The sequence below is a fragment of the Ochotona princeps genome, chromosome 2, assembly GCF_030435755.1.
Source record: "Ochotona princeps isolate mOchPri1 chromosome 2, mOchPri1.hap1, whole genome shotgun sequence".
Lineage (NCBI taxonomy): Eukaryota > Metazoa > Chordata > Mammalia > Lagomorpha > Ochotonidae > Ochotona > Ochotona princeps.
The window spans coordinates 102,295,594-102,317,847 of record NC_080833.1 but is presented as its reverse complement, the minus strand read 5'-3'; the positions used below and the strand labels follow the sequence as shown (position 1 = coordinate 102,317,847).

Genomic DNA, 22,254 nt, shown 5'->3' with positions numbered 1-22,254 from the left:
CAGCCTCAACTGGTTTCAGAGAACTCTGGAATTCCTTTTCATGTCCTTTCAAGGTATTATTCCATGTGTGTTGAGTACCTGTTACATGTAGAATGTAGAGTGTGGGGACATCAGGAGGATTTAAAATAAACAGAAAATATGATTTTGTGAATCAAGATGCTGATCAGTGTTAGAAGCAATACACACAGGCCTGAAAAGACTGAAACAGTACATTTTCAGCAACTGATTAGTATGCACCTGTTAGGCGCTCCGCTGGGTATTCCGAAGGCTGGTTTGGTCACTGCTCTCAGTAGGGGAAGACACCTACACAGATGATTGCCGAGTGGTTTGGATGATACAGTGTGGTACAGTGAAAGTTTGAGGGGGAAAAACAGAGCACTGAGAAGAGTGATCAATTCTGCCATCTACTCTAAACTTCAGTCATACCTCAACCCTTGACATTTCCTTCAGTGTATAATTTTTAAAATAGGTATATGTTTTATCTGACAGATACACCCCAACACTTCTTCATTTGGGAAATCCTAAAGTGATTTTTTTTTTGGTGTAAATTTTTGTTATTATCTTCTCTTTGCTGTGATACAGTTTTGGTAGATTTAGGGTTTCATCCCTACCCCCCTGGTCCCTTCCTCCTCTGCTTCTCCCCTCCCTCTTTCCTTTCCCACCCCCATGTGTGGTCCTTAGTGACCCCTTCAGGCAGATTTGGGCAATGCAGCCTCTGCCCCCAAGTGTGCATATTGTAGCAGTCTGCAGTTCTGTGTGTGTTGCAGAATATTACCGCTGATTGTGTCTGGTATCTGTGCTAAACTCGTGCCACTTTGGGAGAGTGATCACATTTCATTTTTTAAAAATTCTGAATAACTGACAGATTGTTTGGCACAGAAGAGGAATTCAGTTGGTATCAGATAAATGAATAGAGGAAGCTGTTTTTTGGTCTGTTCAGGAATTTCAGGAGCTCCTGCAGTATCGAGAGAACTCAGACAAAACCCTTGAAACAAACGAGCTGCTGCTTGAGAAACTTCGGCAACGGATACAAGATCGGGCAGTTGCTCTAGAGGTACGTGGCATCATTTTGCTCACGGCTGAAGATGATTATTTGCAGCTACTCAGTTTGCTGCTTTGGGGCTGTGGTTTGCTGTTGTTCATCCTTCAGTCAGGACAGTGAGGTTATGGGGTTTCAGAAGTCTTTCTCTCCTGGCAGCGGGCTATTGATGAAAAGTTCTCCGCCCTAGAGGAGAAAGAACGAGAACTGCGACAGCTTCGCCTCGCCGTGCGGGAGCGAGACCATGACTTAGAGCGGCTGCGCGGCGTCCTCTCCTCCAACGAAGCTACCATGCAGGTAAGAGCAAAACCCCCGCATCATTTCAAGCCTGGAGCATCAGCCTCTTCCATCATTTACCTTATAAGGAAAACAAAAACCACAAGCACAAATGGCAGTCACCGGTGCCATCACTGAAGGTGAGAATGAGATGTTTTGGCAGTTCAACCTTCTCTTATACCAGGAGCTTTGCTCGGGGGAAAGGAGCAGTAGATACTGACTTGTATTTACATAGTTCTGGTATACTTCTCATCCTGTCTGTACACACACATAAGCATTGGCAAGGCGCAACCATGATATTATATACTGCTTGTTATCGTTATGTGCATGTCCTTTATATGGTTATCATTAGAACATTTGTTTATGAATGTTTATTGTGGACTTTTCTGGAAAACTCCTTCTAGAGCTTATATATCTACTATCTGTCATTGGTCCCTCACTCTTTCTACAACACTGTGTATTTCTTCCAAAATACTTTGTTTGTATACTCTTGTATTTGTCTCTCACAAATGAGGAGTTTCTAAACATAAGAAATTAATTAGCACGGCACTGTTAGATGATACATTAAGTTTCCTCCCCTTGCAGCAGAATTCATGGGAGATAACTTGGGAGGTGTTTAAAGATAGATCTGCCTTGTTGTTTATCTTGAGGACTGCAGGGTGCCCTTCACACTTACAGTCGTCCTCTGTGTTCCTGTAGAGTATGGAGAGTCTCCTGAGAGCCAAGGGCCTGGAAGTGGAGCAGTTAACTACGACCTGTCAGAACCTCCAGTGGCTGAAAGAAGAAATGGAAACCAAATTTAGCTGTTGGCAGAAGGAACAAGAGAGTATCATTCAGCAGTTACAGACTTCTTTACATGACAGGAACAAGGAAGTAGAGGCAAGGCTTCAGTTACCTTTTCAGTTACCTTCCGGGAGTTGATTTAATGATGTCACAGCCTCACTAGGGACTCTTGACGCCCGGGAGGCCAGTGATCCCGGTTTCGAATCCTGCTCTGTGCCTGGGCAAGCTATTGACTTTCACTTTTTTTTTTCCACAGCCGTTAATTAAAAATGGCTTAACTAAAAATTATCTTTCTCAATGAAAATATATGAGCATTAATGAGTTATAAAAATACACATCTAAAAATACACACACACACAAAATACACATCTACAGTATTATAGCTAACCTCTGCCAGTGTTATAGCTAACCTTTACTAATTAGTGTGCTCAGGCTGGGTCAGGCATTCTGTTAAGGGCTTAAAGGGTCTGGGCAAACCGCTGCTCATCAGACTGTGAGGGACATGCGATTATCCCTATTTTATAGACAAGAAAATTAGCATCTGAAGGAGCTTGTCCAGGGTAACATAGCTCATTAAGTGACAGGGCCAGGCATTTTGGCACTTTCCTTAATTGCCATGTGCTAACTGGCTGTGCAGGAATAGGAACCACGTAATCCTGCCCGTAAAAAATGCTCGTTATTTCCTCTCAGCTTATTTTGTGCTTCCCCTACAAAGTGATACTGGGGAGAAAATAAATAAATGAGCCGAGTGCTCATTATTCATTAGAGTTAATCATTATGTGTGCTGAACAAATGGGAAAAGGACCCATTACAGAGAACAGTAGCTAGTGGCCAGAATAGGTATTTTTCTGTATTGTTAATGTCCACTCACTGACTGCATATTTACAGCCTTCTACGAAACAAGGCCTTTGCTGGAGTTGGGGGAGAAACAGGAATAGAACAAGAGTCTCGCAGCCCTTTGTGTGATGATAGGTTTGTAGAAGTATGTAGCAGGAGGTGTAGAAGAGTTTCCTTCAGAAGCTTATGTTGTCTCTTCTGTGTTAGGATCTTAGTGCAACATTGCTCTGCAAACTTGGACCAGGGCAAAGTGAAGTAGCTGAGGAGCTGCGTCAGCGTCTACAGCGCAAGGAGAGGATGCTGCAGGACCTCCTAAGTGATCGGAACAAACAAGCGGTGGAGCATGAAATGGAGATTCAGAGCCTGCTCCAGTCCGTGAGCACCAGGGAGCAGGAGAGCCAAGTAAGGGCCAGCACACGTGTCAGAGAAGTGCCACTGGGCGCATGTGTGCAAATAGGAAGTGCTTGGACCCAGTAACATGCGTCTGTCATTGTACAGTCAGCTCTGTTTCTCCCCTTCAGTTTGTTAACCATGCTACAGTTTTATAAGCATCGTCAAGATGTGAAATGTTTTCTGGATGCTCTACATTTGTAAGGGTGCCTAAATGCTACAAACACTATTAAACTTCATTAGAGACCGTTTCTCTTGCTTGATGTTCTGATCCTTTGGAGAGAAAGGAGTATGGGCTCTGGAGTGGTTTGGCTTTGATCAAAACTTGAGTGATGGCTGATATTTTTAGCCAACATAGGGAAAAACTTTATGGTCAGTATACTCCCCTTAATTCTTATGAAATCTGAATTAAGGCAAAAATACTGTGCTTTTTAAAGGTCATTATGAGAACAATTAATCTCATAACAATATGGTATATTGATCTCAATCGTGCAACTAGTCAGAAGCAAATTTTTTTCAAAAATTAATTTTTATAAAAGACTTATATATTTGGAAGCAAAGTGACAGAGGAGGAGAAAAAACACGATTACATGAGAGATATCTTCCATCCACTACTAGTTCATTGCCCAGATCTTACAAGGGCTGAGCCCAGGCTGAAGCCAGAAACTCCGTTTCAGTTTCCTGTGTGGGAGGCAAGGACCCAAGTACTTGGGCCATTCTCCTCTGCTTTCCCAGGTTTGTTAGCAAGGAGCTGGATGGGAAACCGAGCAACTGGGACTTAGACCAGCACTCTGGTTACCAGCTTTGCCAGTGGTGGCTTAACATGCTGTCCCACGACACCAAATCCAGAAGTTAGTTCTTAATTTTTCCTGATTTCCAGATATCTTTCTCCTTAAAACTGTGGATGCGTATCAGGGACCAGTAGCTCAGAATCCACCTGCTTGATTTTCAAAGGAAGCTAGATTTTTTTTGTTGTTGTTTCTTGTTTAGATTCTTGGAATCATCTGATAAACTAAAGTTTAAATCTTTTTCCCAGTGCTATCTTAGTACATACTAAGAAGACAAATCTTGGCAAAAATCTGGAAGGAGCATTTGATACAAATGTTCAGTGATGAGAAGTTCAGACTGAAAGAACAGCTCTAGGGAAACTATTTCTTTGTCTCCTGATGGCTTTTTAGTCAGTAGTTGGTTTTTAAAAAATATCTGAAGAACACAACTTTTGTTTTTTACTGAATTATCTTTTTATGTTTGGGTTTTTTCTTCTATTAGGCTGCCGCAGAAAAGATGGTACAAGCCCTAATGGAAAGAAATTCAGAGTTACAGGCCCTGCGCCAGTATCTAGGAGGGAAAGAGTGCATGATGTCCCAAGCATTCGGTTCTCACCAACAAGCTGAAGTTGCCTCCAGTGGCCCTCTACTTGCAGAGCAGACTGAGCAAGTAAGAATTACAGACTTTCTAGGTATTCATGCTGATTCTCTTTGCCCTTCTTTATTTAAAGATTTTATTTTTAATTTTTGTTGAAAAATCAGATGTATAGAGAGGAGTCTTTTTCCCTTTTGTATTCACTGTGTAAAGTTTGGCAGTTGTTATGTATGTACCCACATGTACACACACACACACACACACAATTTGAGAGCGAGAGGCAGAATTCCCATTCATTGTTCACTCCTGAAATGCCCACAGTGAACCCTGACTGGGCTCAAAGCCTGGAGCGAGGGAGTATGTATAGGTTTCTCCCACGAGAGGCAGGAACTCAATTACCTGAGGCATCACTGCTGCCTGTGAGGGTTACCATTGGTAGAAAGCGGGGTTCAGATGTTGGAGCCAGGCATCAAATCCAGGTGTTCCAGTTTGGAACATGGGCATCAAATAAAAAAAAATTTTTGTATATTTTTATTGAAAAGTCGGATATACTGAGAGGAGGAGAGACAGAAAGAAAGATCTTCCATATTCTCATTCATTCCCTGAGCAGCCACAATGGCCAGAGATGAGCCGATCTGAAGCCAGGAGCCAGGAGCCAGGAGGAGCCTCCTCCAGGTCTCCCACATGTGGGTGCAGGGTCCTAAGACTTTGGTCCGTTCTCAACTGCTTTCCCAGGCCACAAGCAGGGAGCTAGATGGGAAGCGGGACTGCCGGGATTAGAACTGGCACCTATATGAGATTCTGGGCATGCAAAGCAAGGACGCCAGCCACGAGGCTATAATACTGGGACCCCAAATCTCTCTCTTTTTTTAAGTGGATAAGACCATTGTATCTTTTTTTTTTTTGACAGTCTTGACATAATTAGGGTAAAAAGGTTCAAGCTCTACAGAAAGATGGGTAAGACAATTAGTTCCATATTGTTTCCTTAATAAACCTGATGTAAAATCAGATTTTAAAGGAGAAGCCCCGTCCAGACTCCCTCCCACCCCAGGTCCCAGATGTTGGCACGCTCCGAGGGTCTTGTCCAAGTGGTTCCGATAATTCAACAGTTCTGCATTGCTGCCCCTCTCGTCACTCCAAGCACATTGCAGTTGCTGGAGAGTCCCCTGGCCGACACAGTCCATCATAGCGTCTCCGTTTGCCCAGTTTGTCCATTACCAACATATAGCTGAGGTGGCTGGTTGACTTGTTCTGTCTTGTCGTTTGATGGATAGCGTTCTGAGTCTGAAAGTTCGATTGGGGGAATCCCCAATGGAACTTTGTCTGAGGTATTCCCAGATCAGGTTCTTGTATGTGCTGGCAAGTGTAGGGCCCGCCATAGTCCATCACCCCAATCAGCTGTTGGTTGCAGTCGCTGGGTTGGTGCTGCTTCCATCCCTGTCCTGCTCTGGAACCGATGGGTGTTTGCTGTCCAGCCTGGTTCTGCCCAACGCATACTCAGCCCTCACACAAACCAGTGGGAGTTGCAGCCTAGTTGGAGCGACCCACAATAACCCCAACCAGGCCCGCCCCCTACCCTGGTTTGCCTGTTTGTGTGGCATACTAATCCAGTCTGACCCAGCTTCCCTTCTGCTCTCATAGATGTCAGTGGGTTTTTAACCTTGTTGCATCTAACCAGCTCAACTATCCAGCCTTCACAGAAGTTGTTGGGTGTCTGTCTAGCTACCCCAGCGCCTGTCCTAGTTTTTGTGCCCTCCCATGGGGAGTGGCAACCCAAGAGGGAGGATCCCACTATTTCCCTCTCAGGCCATTCCCGTTCCCAGATTATGCACTCTCCAGGTGGTTCTGTGGTTTAGCTTGACTGAGCTAGCCCCCAGTGCCAGAAGACCTTTGTATCTTAACAGCTTGGCCAAATTCCCACTCCAGTTTGATCATTATAATACCAGATTGTCTGAGAATATTTCAAGACCTGTCTCTATCTTCCTAAATCTCCTGACTCTTCCAAATTTAGGGTTCACTGCATGTATCATCCAGAGATGGTAGCACATCATTGACTGCCAAAGAGGATGCCAGCATACCCAGGTCCATGCTAAGTAAGTAAACAATTTTATTTCATGAAAGAACCTTCTCACTTTTTCTTTCTGTATCTTAGTGCTAACAATTTTGGGAAGATTTTGTTTTTCCTTCTACCATACTGGAACTAGATGTTCAGATTGACCTGAAAAAACCACATACACGTGGGTGGCAGGGCCCTAAGCACTTGGGCCATCTTCTGCTGCTTTCCCAGGCACATTAGTGGGGAGTTGGATTGAAAGTGGAAGAGATGGAATTTGAACTGGCACTCATAGGGTGAAGTCACAGGTAATGACTTAATCTGCTATGCCACAGTACCAGTCCCTAAGTTTTTATTAGGACATACCAATATTTAACATGTTGCTATATTTGCATTTCTTCCTATGTATATATAGATATATAGGTATGTGTATATATATGTATATATATATGAACATTTATTATAGACATCATGATACTTCATCCCTGAATACCTCAGTAATTATTTCTTAAGAACAAGATCATTCTTCTGTAGATCTGCAGTACCATTATTAAACATAGGACATTTAGATTGGACGTAGTTGTATTTTCTAACACAGAGTGCATTTTCAGAGTTCCTTGTGCCCCAGTAATGTCCTCTGCCCAGTTTTTCCCTGCCCCAGGGCTCATGGTTGTATTGTCTCTTTAGTCTCCTTTAATCTAGAGCAGTGTTTTGTATTAGTGGTGTTTCTGAAGAATCCAGGCTGATTGGTGTCCTTCAGTGTGTCCGTTACCTCATGGCCATATTCTAGTTAAACACTTTAGTCAAGAATATTGTGTGAGTGACATGTTTCTCGGTGCATCACATCAACACATGGTCATCAAAGTGTGTCATCCTCAGTGACACTACGTGTAGTCGTTGGGTTGGGCTGTGTCTGCCAGATCTGCTCATTGAAATGTGAAGGTGAATCATGTTTGCATGCATGGAATGCATTCTGTGTTCGTATTTCTCCTTTTTCGTAACTAATATAGTACATTAGATGTATTCTCTTACATCTAGCTTATATTACTTAATAGATCCTTAAAATTACTCCATTTATAAGATTTTTTTCTTGCAGCTATGGATAGTATTCCATTTTGTGTATTTGTAATACCATGTTTTAAAAATCTTTTCTTAACAGTATGTAGGCTGATTGCAGTATTTGTTGTTATAAGTAAAATAGCTTGTTTATATGAATATAAACAAATATATGAAATATACCTCAGAGTAAATTCCTCAAAAATGAGATAGCATAGATTACATTGCTAATAGTGATTAAAGCTAACTGTGTTCATTTTAGGAGACTTGGACACTATTGCAGGATTGGAAAAAGAGCTAAGTAATGCCAAAGAAGAGCTTGAACTCATGGCTAAAAAAGAGAGAGAGAGCCACGTAAGTTTGCTAGGAAGTTTTGATTTCTAAATTCGAAAGTTTTGATTTCTAAATTATTGTGCTTTCACAGTAGTTTCTATTCTAAAGAGTAAAGTTCTCTAAGAACAATACCTGATTCTGGGTGCCAGGGGTGCCTTTTTTATTTTGGAGGAAAAATATAAATGGCTTTGTATTTGTCTTATTTCAACAAGGTGCTGTTGGTTTTGTAATGAAGACTACCAAAGGTGTTCAAGTACTGAAACAATAGTTTATTCATTACTTCTGGGGATAAAACACTTGTCAAACACTTGTGAAAAAAGTTCACTTAGAATTGTGATAATGACATTAGACCCATGAAATTAATTTCAGACACACGAAATGAGAAATTTGAGTATAATCAATAGATGGTACTGAATCCTCATGGTTTTATTGTACTGTGGTAGGTACTTAAATTAGCACTCATCTTTACAACTTTATATGAAGTAAATAGCACTGGCCCTCTTTTATAGATGAAGAAACTGAAAAGCTGACTTTTTAAAAATAGGAATTATTTGAGGAAAAGCCACATAGTTAATAAATGCCAGCGCTCATGTTTAAACTCAGGCCTTTTGTGACTATCAACACTTAACAAAGAATTTGTTTCTGGTTCAGATCATTTTTAATTACCTTATGCTTTACTCTTTCTAGCAGTAAAAGTTCTCAATAATTTTCTTAGGAGAAATCCCTTAGCCTTACAGAATCTCTCTCCCCTCTCCTTCACTGTTCAGACAGTTGCATATCCCACTATAATGTAGAAGAAATGTTAGCACCACAGCAAGGAGTTGCAGACTAATAGTCCAAGCATGCGTGTTGCTCTGTCATCTCTTGGAGAAGGTCCGTCAATATCATGGGTCCCTACATTACGTTTAGCTAATGTCTAGAGCTCCTCAGTTTTATTCTTCCTTTCTGCCATAATTAGATTCACAGTATAAAATCTATGCCTGCACTTGTGATGGATTTGTCTTATTACACCCCTACACTTGGGATGGAGCTGTGTTATTTTACCCCTTGCTGTTATTACCATCTTTCCACAAATGTATGCTGTGTGACTCAGTAAATTTTGAGGATATGAGAGTGTGTGCAATTTTAAAATGCCAGTTTTAAAAATCCCCCGAGTTCCCCTCTTGGTTTTCTTTTTGTTGTTGTTTCTACCTACTCTTTATCTAGTTTTTTATGTCAGATAATTTAGTTTCTATGTGCTGTTTCTCTTTCTCTCACATATAGCAAGTCTAGATATTGTTTGTTGGTTATGTCCTATTTTCAGCATTATAAAATTATACTGCCTTTAAAGGAGTATTTTGAATGATAGTTGGCTATTGCTTATCTTTAGGCATCCTTAATCAGCTACCTACCTCTAAGTCTGAAGCCGTAAGTATTTATTACCACATTTCCTCTAATATGAGGTATTCACCAGCTGTCATATGGATTTTCCCAAATTTTTAAATATTGTTCTTAGTCTTTGAAAATAATAGTAACAGTGGTAGTATCAGCAGCAGTATTTACCACTCACAGATGTCCTAGTATGTGTCAGATGCATTACATATATTTTATCCTAATTCTCACATAGCCATGAACAGAAAATATTATTTTCATTTTCCATTTGAGGAAACTGAGCCTCTGTTTCAATGCTTGTCAGTGAGATTATGTCCAGACTTAAAACCTGTGTCAGTCTGCCTGCAGAGTTTTTTCATGCTGTGATGGAGGTCTTACTTTCATTTTTGTTTCCATGGAGCAGATACTTTGTGCTTAGTCATAGAGGTCTCTGAAGGGGGCCCCTGGTCTTGAAAGAGAGAAAGGTATCTGCCATCCAGTGGTTCACTCTTCATATGGCCAGGTAGCCAGTGCTGGGCCAAATTGAAGCCAGGAGCCAGGAGCTTCATCTGAATCTTTCTCAAGTGGCCAGGACCCGGTCACTTGAGCCATCTTCTGCTGCTTTTCTCAGGCCATTAGCAGGGAGCTGAATCAGAAATGGAACAGCCTGGGTATGAGCTGGCATCCATATGGAATACTGGCAATCATGGGCAGTGACTTTACTTGCTATGCCATAGCACCAACCCCGCCTTACCTAGTTTTTAAAAATTACTTTAAAATGCTGATTTAAAGTTTTTTTAATAAAAAAATAACATATTATTATAAAAAAATTGTATTGATATACAGTCAGTATCTACAGGAAAGATGTAATATGCTAAAAAAATTGGTGTATTTTATTGTGCTAACGAAAGTAGAGAACATCATGAGAAGAACAACAATCACAACTTATACAGCACTCCTAGGCACTGCATCGCATGGTATATTGATCTGATCCAGCAGAGCACTACCCATGTTCTAGCGTCCTTTCATGCTTTGCTGATAGTGGCATGAATGGAAAAGCATTTGCCTCAGTATTAAAAGCGCGAATGGGACAGATATTGTTTGCTCTACCACTGAGTTGAGGATTGCTTGTCTCCACAGATGGAGCTTTCCGCTCTACAGACCATGATGGCTGCACAGGAGGAGGAGCTGCAGGTGCAGGCTGCCGATCTGGAGTCCCTCACTAGGAACATACAGATCAAAGAAGATCTCATAAAGGTCTCGCGAAGCTTCTTAAAGACCGCTGGGGACGTTTGTAGCTCAGAATCCCCATGGGACATCTGCCTACAGTACTTGGCTATGCTGAGTCCCTTGACCAGTGCTTATCCATATCCCACTCGCAAATACAGCAGATTGTTTCAAGGGCATTGGTTCCCTTGCTCCTTAACAGTGTTTTATTACTACTGTTTTATCTATATTTATTTTACTTGTAGGACCTGCAAATGCAACTGGTTGATCCTGAAGACATACCAGCTATGGAACGCCTGACCCAAGAAGTCTTACTTCTTCGGGAAAAAGTTGCTTCTGTGGAATCCCAGGGTCAAGACATCTCAGGAAACCGAAGACAACAGGTAAGTTATCAGAATACGTACCTTATTTTTTTTTTTACCATAGCATAAAGAATAGGAAAACATGTCAAGCTCAGCTGCTTATGAAGGAGTCAGCAAATATAATTTCATATTGTGTATTTTCTCTCTTCCCCTCCCTTCCTCTTCTTTCCCATTCTTCTCCTTCCTTCCATCCTTTCTCTTAGTCCTTTCTTTCAGCCTCTTTCTTGTGTTCTTTGGCTTTCCTCTCTTCTTTCTTACTGCTCCCATGTTTGAATTCTGCCTTTTAGGGTTTTGAAGTTAAAAACATATAGTGCATATGACATTGATTCACACACTGTGATATAGTATGGGAAACTGAGGCAGGTCATAAGATCATTGGCTTTTTTAATCATACTACATGTTAATGCATTTTTCTGTTGTTTCTCTCCCAGGATTAACAATGGTTTTGTGTCTCACTTTGCCATATGCCATTGCTTCTTCTCTCTTCTTTCCTCAGTTGCTGCTGATGCTAGAAGGCCTGGTAGATGAACGGAGTCGGCTCAATGAGGCCTTGCAAGCAGAGAGGCAGCTCTATAGCAGTCTGGTGAAGTTCCATGCCCATCCAGAGAAGTAAGAGAGGGACTCTTTTTGCCTTTTGCTCTTTGTAAAAATTTTCTGTTCTTTTAATTATTCATTAAGTTTAGACGTATATGGTACCAGAGGAGGAAAAAAATACTGGGGTCACCCATTTCTGTTGTTTGTTGTATTGGAGCTGGTGTCTAAGTCTTAAGTCAGGAATGGTACCTATTTCACATACCTCTTGCAGAGATTAAATGAGAATGCCTCACAAGAGGGCAACTCACTGAATGTTCCTTTCCTGTGCTTCCTGTCCTGTTAAAGGACATTATAACAGTGAGACTGTTATGGACCTGATGCTCATTCAGTATCTTGAAGAAAATATATTCATTGTTATGGCTAAAATATCACCCCAGGATGAACAGTAACCATCACAGTTAATGCAATTTCTTATACCACTTGACTTTGATTTTATCTGTCTTTCTAGGTCTTTTTTTTTTTTTTTCAATTTGGCTTCCTGCCTAGTACCGCACCTCCACCCCCAGTTTCTTTTTTCTTCTTTCCAAATTTTTGTTCTTTTACTATTCAGTTTCTTCTAAATTATTATTGACTTTTAAAAAACATTTTTCCTTCCACATCAGGATAATGATAATCAGAGTAACTACATGATGGGACCACTTGATTGTGTTACTTTTTAAAGAACCTCTGCATATTTAGTCTTTCCAACTGGTTCCTTTTCAGAGCATTGTCAAGTTTGATACCAAATGAGAACATATTTTGCTTTTCCTGGATTTTAGTTTTTCAAAAACTAAAGCCTTCAGATCATGAAATTTTTCTTCTATGAACTTTTGATGTGTGAGGTACAACTTAGAAGCTGTAGTTTTATGTGAAGTCAATCCAGAATCTAGTGTAAAGGGACTCACTGTAAATAAGAGAGCAAGCCTTGCTAGCCTAGCAGTGGTGACCACTGTTGTTCTCAACAAAGGCTCCTTGCAGTTACTGTGTCCTACACAACGGTGACTTTAGGATGCCTCGTGCCTTAGAGTGGTGCTGGTGGCTCTTGGGGAAATGTATGTAAATTCATTTCACCTGATGACTAACCCATTTTCCTTCCACACGGCGTATTTAATCAGCTCTGAAAGAGACCGAACTCTGCAGGTGGAACTGGAAGGGGCCCAGGTGTTACGCAGTCGACTAGAAGAAGTTCTTGGAAGAAGCCTGGAGCGCTTAAGCAGGCTGGAGACGCTGGCCGCCATTGGAGGTGGGCAACTGGAGAGTGTGCGAGTCCGTCACGAGCATGCCTTCTGAGCACTGGCGGGTCAGCCTGCAGCCCAGGATGGAAACCTTGTTTACACTAACCAGTGGGAGCCTTGTCTGGTTCGGCAGAATCAAATGGTGACTCACTCATGATAAAACTGGTACAAATAGCATCAACTACAAAGTGGAACTCACTTTAGCCTACCTGTATCTCACTGTATATAGCTATCTATAAATTGGCAGTGGAGGTTACAAAGTGTATTTGCACATTTTAAATCATTCCATTTTAGTTTTTCCACCCATATTCACTCTTTGCCCTAGCCCCTTCTCATTCCCTCATCCTTCTATGGGCCAATAAAGTTTATTCCTTCCCAGTTTCACAATCCATTTCCTATGTTCCATATCATGTTGTAAATGCATGTGTGTGTATTATTTTTGCCATTCAGTGAACTGCAGCTCTTTGAGTGAGAGCATTTTTAATCAAATCAAAGGACAAAGTAAATCAAAACTAGGTATAGTCTTGTAGTAGTAGACTGCAGGTGTTGGAAAGGCCAAGTTAAAGATCAAGGCAAAGCCTATTAAGGTGTTTACAGTGAACCTTTATCCCTACCGTTGTTTCAGACTTGGCTATTGAAAACACAGGTGAAAGTGAAAAGGTGCAGACTAAATTCCTTGTAAGATGATTTCTTCTTTGATCTCTTTAATTTCAGAACATAACTTTAAGAAAGTTCTTTTAGAGTCAAAATTATTCAGGTCCAAAGGTAACTTCAAGTGTAGTGTCTCCCTTTCAATTCAGTATTTCACCAAATAACTTACAGGCTGAAGAGAATATTGCTTCAGAACTTCCAGTTGGTAGTGGCAGTGGAGTCCTATACTTGTCAATATTTAGTGCGTATGCTTTTCTTCATATTAAAACAAGTAATAGGCTGTGGTTTTTGAAGTGCTTGAATAGTTCAGAAAGAAATGTCATAGGTTGGTGTTCATAGAAATTAGTCATTGTTTCAGTGCTTTCTTGTGACAGAAGGTAGGGGGCACTGGAGATTGTGTTTCTGGTATCTTAAATGCCATGAGTGTGGAAAGTAACTAGATAACCTTGGACCATTGTAGACTCAGCACCATGAGGTTTCTTATTTCTGCTGGATATAGGTTTGGAATAGGGATTGAGGCTTTCCAGTGTCACACATGTGATGGGGAAAAATGTGCTAGGTGGAGCACATTTCTTTTTTTCTTTTTGTTTTAACATAGTGTTTTAGTTCTTTCACATTCCTATGTTGACATGGCTTACATTACAGTCCGAATTCCTTCCAAGGTCCCGTAATTTTACCTATTCCTATAACAGAGCTTCAGTCAGACTAAAATGATAGGAAGAACTCTTCTACTGGAGAAACATTCTGGAATCTTGTAAGTAGTTTGCAAAGATTGGCAGATATAAGCTCACCTCTTTTTTTCAGATTTATTTTTATTTGAGAAGCAGAGTTACACAGAGGGAGAGATAGAAAGGTTGAAAAAAATCTGTTGGTCTACTCCCCAGATGACCGCAATGGCTAGGAGTAGAGAACTTCCTGCAGGTCTCACACCAGGGCTGTCCTCCACTGGTTTCCGCAGGTGCAATAGCAGGGAGCTGTGTCAGAGTGGAGCACCTTCCCACATAGCACCCCATGGGATTCTGCGTCATAGGTGGCAGCTTAACATGCTACACCACAGTGCCAGCCCCTAAGATAATCCCTTACTGGATATATCATTCTAGTATGTTAGTAGCTATTGAAAGGGGGGAAAAAAAACTGTTTGGGGGAAAAAAAACCATATAAACAGAACTACACTACGTGTCTGCATTTTAAGAGGCCCTTTCCAACTTGAAACTTTCTGTGACTTCCCAGAAGCAAGGTGGGTGGGTATTGGAGGTGAGCAGTAGAAACGTCAGCCCATCAGTGACCAGTCTGTCACGTTATTACAGCAAGGCCTTCAGAGGATGTCTGTCTTTAATTTTACTAATAGACAAAGGAAGCTTTTGAAGACTGTTGTTAAGATTCAGATGTTGGTGATTTGTGGGCCTAAGAGCTCATGGCGAATATGGTGATAAATAATAAGTGCACCTTTAAACCTCCAACAAAAGTAGATTGATAGAAGAATAAATTAAGAGTTTGATCTTGACACCATAAATGCAATTAAAATGTGGTACTAACTTTCTGGTCTTGAGAGCAAGAATGAGGCTTGCAAATGGTGTTATCAGGAGAAGCTTGCTATTTTAACAATTTTGTGTGATGATTTTATGTCTCAGTTTTGTCTATAAACTACCAATAGGTGGTGCTGTGATTGACACGTCACTCATTTAATCATATTTAACCTAGTATAATATGATTCCATTCTCTTTCCAGGAGCATGATTCTTTCTCTTATTGGATTATTCTACCTTTGCCAGGAACTTTTTTTTTAACATTATGCTAATTTTAGATAAAACATCATGTGTTTATAGCATCTTGCGATTGAATAAAGAATTCTTGAAATAAAAATAATGCAGTAAATTTTTACTTAGGTCATGCATAATCAGAAACATAGAATTGAAATTGTGAAAAATATAGACAGATTTCATTTTTGCCACATTTCCTATTTGAATATATGTAGAGTTCTAAGAGGTCAGGGTAGATGAAGTCTTTTTTAGGACATAGAGTTGAAAAAAAAACTATCTGATTAAATTTTTTAATGATTGAAATAGAAATCTTTATGGCACAAATTTCCTCTAACTCTTTCTTTTACGGGTTTAAACTGAATTACTGAACTCTGATTATTTTTAGTTTAGTAACACTTTAACAGCTTTAATCAACATTTCCCCAGTGGTCTCTTTTTGTCTACTTAGCCAAATTAGGACTTTTTTGAAAAGGTATTATTGGGCTATTTTAGTTAGATTAACTTTTTACTTCAGTAGGGTTTGCTTTTATTCATCAATTTCACCTAATTCCTGTACACAAACTTCTTTTTATTCAGCTGTGGACAGAGAAAATAATTTTAGTACCTCTACTTCTTAGGGAAAATACATTTTTGTTCATATTTTTTAAAAAAGATTTTATTATTATTATTGGAAAGCCGGATATGCAGAGAGGAGGAGAGACAGAGAGGAAGATCTTCCATCCGATGTTTCACTCCCCAAGTGAGCCGCATCGGACTGGTACGCGCCAATCCGATGCCGGGAACCAGGAACTTCCGGGTCTCCCACGCGGGTGCAGGGTCCCAAGGCATTGGGCCGTCCTCGACTGCCTTCCCAGGCCACAAGCAGGGAGCTGGATGGGAAGTGGAGCTGCTGGGATTAGAACCGGCGCCCATATGGGATCCCGGGGCTTTCAAGGCGAGGACTTTAGCTGCTAGGCCACGCCGCCGGGCCCTTTTGTTGATATTTTTAAAAAATGTTTCAGTTGTGTAATAAGAGATCTACTAAGTTAAAGAAAAAAATCCTGTAGAGTATTAGATCCAAGCCTCTTAGAAGGGTCTTTAGTATATTCTACTTACACAGTTTATACCTTCATGATTCTTTATGGCAGATGTCCATAAAAGCTTACTTACACTTCTAATTCAGCATCTGGGTTATAAGAGGCTCATAACTTCAAACTGGGTAAAGAAATTTGATTTGAATTCTTTTTACTTTGATTACAAGGCAGATCTGAGGGCTTCTGGTTAGGGAAAAACAGAAGGTCATATACACTGGAAATTATTCATTTCTTTGAAAAATAAAGATTGATCTACTTAAACTTCCTTTCTTTGGACTGTGAACCTTATAGAGAACAATGGTCCTTTGCTTCCCTTGAGCTGAAATGAGAAAGCTCTGGTTCCCATTGGTAGGATAAAGTCCTTGTTTTCTGGCTTCATGACCGTTTTATATTAAAGCATGATAGAGGCTTCACATTTGCCAGTCTGAAAATGCTCCAGTTGCCTTTTCCAACAAGGGGCCTCAGGTGGTGGTCTTCAGTTCTGTAGCCAGGGTCCTGCGGGGAAGGGGTTAGACTTCCATAACCCACACTTGAAGTCTGCCCTCTATCTTGCCTTCAGGAAGTTGCTTTAGAAGTAGAACAAATTAGCTCACCTTTTTTATTAAGCTAACAATTTGTGAGATACATATATATGTTTTCTCTCTTAAGGTTAACTCCCAGGGAGTGGTAGCATAAAATCATTGGTGTTATAAAGAGAACAACTGGAAATATGGAGCTGTTATAAGACAATCCAAGGATTTAAAAAAAAAAAAAAAGAAGAAGAAATGAGCCAATAGGCTAATCCATTAGAGTTCCGTAGGATGACAGTTTGAGTCTTGGGGTATTTTTGGATTGTGATTTAAGCCTTTCACTGTTTGTAGCAATATCTTTATAAAACAGGATTAGGAAATGGCTGTTACTTTTGAATAGTCTTGAGTACTGACTAAAGGTAAGTCCCCAGTTCCTTTGTATATAAACACATGAGCCACGATGAATTTCACAAATAGAAAATTTGCCTCTGACAAAGAATGACAATTGGAAGGGAAACTCTGAACTATACAGCTGAGAATACTGGTTTCATCAGATTTGAAATGGAATAGTTAAAGTGATGTGCTAATTATTCTTGTTATTTTCTATTTTTCTGTCGTTAAAAGTAAAACTTCAGATGTAAAAATGCTTATCACACTCTTTCTGTAAAACTGAGAGGATAAAATAAAAAGTTAGGCAACATCAAAAAACTGATCTAAAGTATTATGAAGAGGAGGGGTGTTAAGGACATGGATCAAATCGTTGGCCACGTTCCCCTGAAGAGCTCATTGTCCAACACATGCCTGGAGATTGGCTTTTAGTATATAAAATCATTAAGGTGCTTTTCTCAGTCTCAAAACTGTAAAGCCATGTGTATACACAGGCTTTATAAATCACGAATTTCCATCTGTGTCCATCGATGATAAAAGCAGTTTTGTTTGCTTGTATCACTTAGGCTTTTATAGGCTGTTGAGGGCAATGATCTGTAACAGTTACAGAGAAGGAGGAAGTACTGTGCCATAGGATCAGAACTTTTGGGTTAGATTATATTCAGCACTATTTCCCCTGCACATTAAGCTATATGTTTTTTTTTCTCCCTGGAAGCTGTGTTAACATTTCTGCTGAATGGAACAGTGTACTTTTTTTTATGAATAAAATGTTAGCATTTCAGCTGCTTTAGTTGAGACAGCACAACATTACTGATTGAATAAACATATCAAAGGCCAACAGAAACTATTTGATTTCATACTTTAAAAATTTTATGAGAAAAATAGAGAAAGGATATATCTTTTTTGTTTATTTAATCTCTTAATGATTGTCCTAAAATTCCAAATCAAAGTGAGAGTATGGAATGAGCATTTACTTACCTTAAGGAAGAAAAAGAAACTTGAAATTCTCTCCTCAAAGGAGTGAGACTGAATTACCAACATTGCACTTTCCCCACAATTGTGAAGTGTCGCTTCGCCTTGGAAATCTTCCCATGCTCTCTTGGCCCAAACTGTGGTAGAAGGCAAGACGGAGGTTTGAGAAACTTGTGCTGCGAGTGCTGTCTCTATATGTTCCTAGGAAGGGTTGTTGCTGTGTTTTTTGAGGAAGAGAAAACAAAAAGATTATGAGCAGAAAAAAAATGTTTTTTGAGATTTATTTATTTATTTATTTTATTTAAAGAGTTAGAAAGTGAGTGAGAAAGAGAGCCATCTCCCCAGATGATTGCAGCAGCCAGGGCCATGCCAGGGAAAACTCGGGAACCCCAGGAGCTTCATCCACGTCTCCCAAGTAGACCCAGGGGCCCAAGCACTTGTGCCATCCTCTGCTGCTTTCCCGGGCACGTTAGCAGGGAGCTGTATCACACCTGGAGCAGTTGGGACACAAACTGGCACTCACATGGGCTGCTGATGTTATAGAGGCTTTACCCATTCTGCCACAGCACTAGCTCCAGGAAGAATTTCTGAAACATTGCAGAATAAACACAGTGGTCATGTCTCCCTGTCTGCCTAGAACAACTCTAATTTACACATGTTTCCATCAGCCTAAGGATGGCTGACTCCAGTTTTATTGAATAATTACCATAGTGAAATCGCACACCCCCAAAAGTGTTTTTGATTGTAATTTGTTTTACAGTTACTTAATATATTCCAGAAAAAAACATCTTAGGAAGGGATTGAACCATTTTCTTTGACTTCAGTTTCAAGATCAGAATCTGCTGAGACAATTTTATTTTTTTGCAGAAGCTATGGAAGACTATACATATATATATATACACACACACACATATATACATATATATGCATATATGTATGCACACATATATATACTCTTGATGTTAAGTCATGAAGGGAATGGATACAGGTGAATTTATGGGGTTGATAGGTGGGTTGATAGGAGACTTTTTGCCTGGAGTTTTTTGATACAGCATCTGACTATGAAATCAGTAATTGTTGGCCCCTGACATAAACTTGCGATCTTGTAATAAGTACATGACACAGTGCCTGGGGGTGAACGCAAGATGGCCTGGAGACAGCCTAATACGAAAGACCATCACTGAGGAAAAAATACACTTGGCATGATGGCAAGGTTTAGCATTCAAATTCCCTGTCAAAATGAGTAAATTAACCCCTGCTGTGTTTTAATCAATTCTACAGGAAAATATTACCCCCTTTCTCTTGATTCCGTTGGAATGACTAAAAGGGGGTAAATAACAGTGATGGCAGAGTAGGGTTAGTGGCAAATGGTCTTGATCACCCAATTTGGACTTCTTCCAACAGAATGAAATGATACTCCAATGAGTTCTTCTGTGAAGGACAGATCAGCATGGCACTGACGGCAGTGATGAGGAATGCTGCCGACTCCTGTTTATAAAGCCCTGATTCGCTGACAGTCCTGTGCTTTATAAATTCCTGTGGAGCAGGGGGAACAACATGGTATTTCAACTCCTGCTAAGGGAAAGAGATTTAGAAAGAAGTGCAGGGAGAGCCCACCAAGATCATGAAGAGCCGTAGATGGGGAACCTCTTTGCCGACACCTTTAAGCTCTGGAGCCTCTGACCTTCTGAGTCAAATTTGCTGCCCATGGGCTCTCTTTAGCTTGCTGATAATGAATGACAACTTTCAATAAGGGTGCATGTTTGTGTGCCAAACTCTACCCTCACTTCTTTCTTTCTTTCTTTCTTTCTTTCGTTCGTTCGTTCGTTCGTTCTTTCTTTCTTTTTCTTTCTTTTTCTTTCTTTCTTTTTCTCTATCTATCTATCTGTCCTTTTCATGATACCGTTCCATAGGCTCAGTGGTTTCCCCTTCCACCCTGTGCATCTTCTGTCCCGCCCACCCCCCACACACTGTTTTCCCCTATATTATTTCAATAGGGCAGTCCCTCAGCAGTCACAAGTGCATCATTCTGCTACTTAAGTGTATCATGACACTAGGTATAGACAATGGTAGGATGTCTAGCATCCTACTGTCAACATATATTTAATAGTTTCATTGGGAGTCCTTTGATTCAGGAGTAAAGATGCATGCTGTAATGTATCTACTTCTCTCCCTTATACAGTTCCTCTAGATACATGTATATGACATACATGTTTACCTATATATTTATTGATCTTATATTTTGCATGAAAGTTCCAAGCTCTCTTTTATGCACTTCAAAATCAGTAAACTCTTTGTGAAGTTCGCATAACTGTTTGGAGTGGATAATACAATTAATCATGCAAAAAATGAGTTACAAAAAAAATTGACTTGCCTAACATCAAGTAGTCACAAAAGCAAAATCAAACTTAGATAATCCAATTCTAGAGTTCATGTTCTTAGTCATTATAGCATCCTCAATCTAAAAAGTCTATGGAAGTGTGAATATTTTAACTCAGTGATAAGAACACATTTGTATAATGCTTAAGATTTTCACCCAAGGTTTATTGTAGGTCATTTTTTTCTTTTTTTTTACTTACTGTGTACTTTGAGCAGGGTCAGGCAGCCATTAGAAAATACACATCCTTTCCTGAATCTAGAGAAGGGACATTGTGTATGGTCAGAGGCTCTGAACTTCTGAGAATCACAACATGAGGGCTTCACTGAAGCTTTGGATAAATGGTTTCTTTAATTAAAGTATGGGATGAAATGGGGCATTCTCCCTTTGCCTCCGTTTAATCCCGGAGGAAGTCAGAATCATATATAACATCCTGCCCCCCAGTGAATCGGAGAGGGACCATTACTCAGCAAGGCAGATGTGGCATCAGAAGGGCTGACACAGCTGAGTGGAGGGCAGAGCCTGTTAGCAAAAATTCTTCGAAACCAGTGACCATGACCTTTTCTAGTTCCTACTTCACTTACTCCTTGAAAGTAATCAGGAATTATCTTGCCATGTAGGTCTGGCATGACTGAACTACCACTAAGAGGTAAGGGCATGAAGATCCTCACCTCAGAGAAAGTGGAACGCTTCTCAACCACGGAGTGGTTTTCTAGCCCAGGACTCCAAAAGAAAAACCATGTGAAAAGTGTGTTTTCTTAATCTGCCACTGAGAAGACAGGTCATTTCCTTTTCAGCCAGGAAAGCTGTGTTTTCTACTATTGTACAGGGCAAGATTTCATGAAATGATTGTGATAGAATGCAGACATCCTCAGTGACTTGCATTCACTGAGTTATCAAAGCCCGCAGGAGATGTTGTGTTTATTCACCTCTACTCAATCAGTACCCTGAATGAAATGGTGCTGGAGCTTGTTTGAAAGAGTGTCTGAAGTTCCCACAATAGACTGCACACAATAGATCTCTAAGGATGCTGCGCAGTAAAGGTGCCTCATCAAGGCCCTGCCCTGGTACAAAGTTGATAGAATGTTCAGTGAGGGCCAGGGAATGTAAGATGTTAGGGCAGCATGCCCACTGTCTCTCAGTTCTCTGGGGAGATCCACCTGGGCCATGGCAAACGCTGGTATGAACTGAAGCTCCCAAGACCTGTAGGAGTATAGATGTGGACTGCTTCAATTCACCTCATTTGCAAGGGTAGTGAATGCTCATTGTTCTTGTGGAGCCTTTCAGTCATGGATGTCTGCTTGGGAACAGGTAGATTGCTTGGTCGTGGAGGAAGATGCAAAGAAACATATTGTCATAAGAAACAGCACAGCTGTTGCCAAGACTAGCTGTGTAACCTTGGACCAGCCACTTAATCTTGTCTGAGGTTCAAGTTTTTAACTGGTCAGAAGAAGAGTTCCAACAAGTTGATTGCTGAGGTCAGAATCAACACTAGGATCTGAAGATTCTGAAACTGGGGACAGATTCTGTAAGACAGTAAATTTTCTTTGGTGTTCAAATGGATTAACTATATGAATACCCACACTTTTAGAAAAGGTTAGTAATATGAACCACAATCCTTGATTGGCCATTTTTTAAACTGATGTGTAGA

At 40.4% G+C, this 22,254-nt stretch overlaps 1 protein-coding gene across 12 annotated transcripts in view; it reads left to right on the top strand.

Annotated features, from left to right (window-relative positions):
* PDE4DIP (phosphodiesterase 4D interacting protein) overlaps positions 1–22,254 on the top strand; it is a 241,637-nt gene that overhangs the window by 174,335 nt on the left and 45,048 nt on the right. For all 12 annotated transcript variants that reach the window (XR_009244910.1, XM_058660126.1, XM_058660134.1 and 9 more), the window contains 11 exons: positions 941–1,054; positions 1,199–1,336; positions 2,015–2,194; positions 3,143–3,337; positions 4,595–4,762; positions 6,699–6,780; positions 8,059–8,150; positions 10,620–10,736; positions 10,952–11,089; positions 11,565–11,677; positions 12,757–12,884. Coding sequence is in view for 11 of the 12 variants with exons in the window: in XM_058660126.1 (XP_058516109.1) it covers positions 941–1,054; positions 1,199–1,336; positions 2,015–2,194; positions 3,143–3,337; positions 4,595–4,762; positions 6,699–6,780; positions 8,059–8,150; positions 10,620–10,736; positions 10,952–11,089; positions 11,565–11,677; positions 12,757–12,884 (1,465 nt within the window). In the remaining variant the exon portion in view is untranslated. The remainder of the gene's footprint in view (positions 1–940; positions 1,055–1,198; positions 1,337–2,014; positions 2,195–3,142; positions 3,338–4,594; positions 4,763–6,698; positions 6,781–8,058; positions 8,151–10,619; positions 10,737–10,951; positions 11,090–11,564; positions 11,678–12,756; positions 12,885–22,254) is intronic.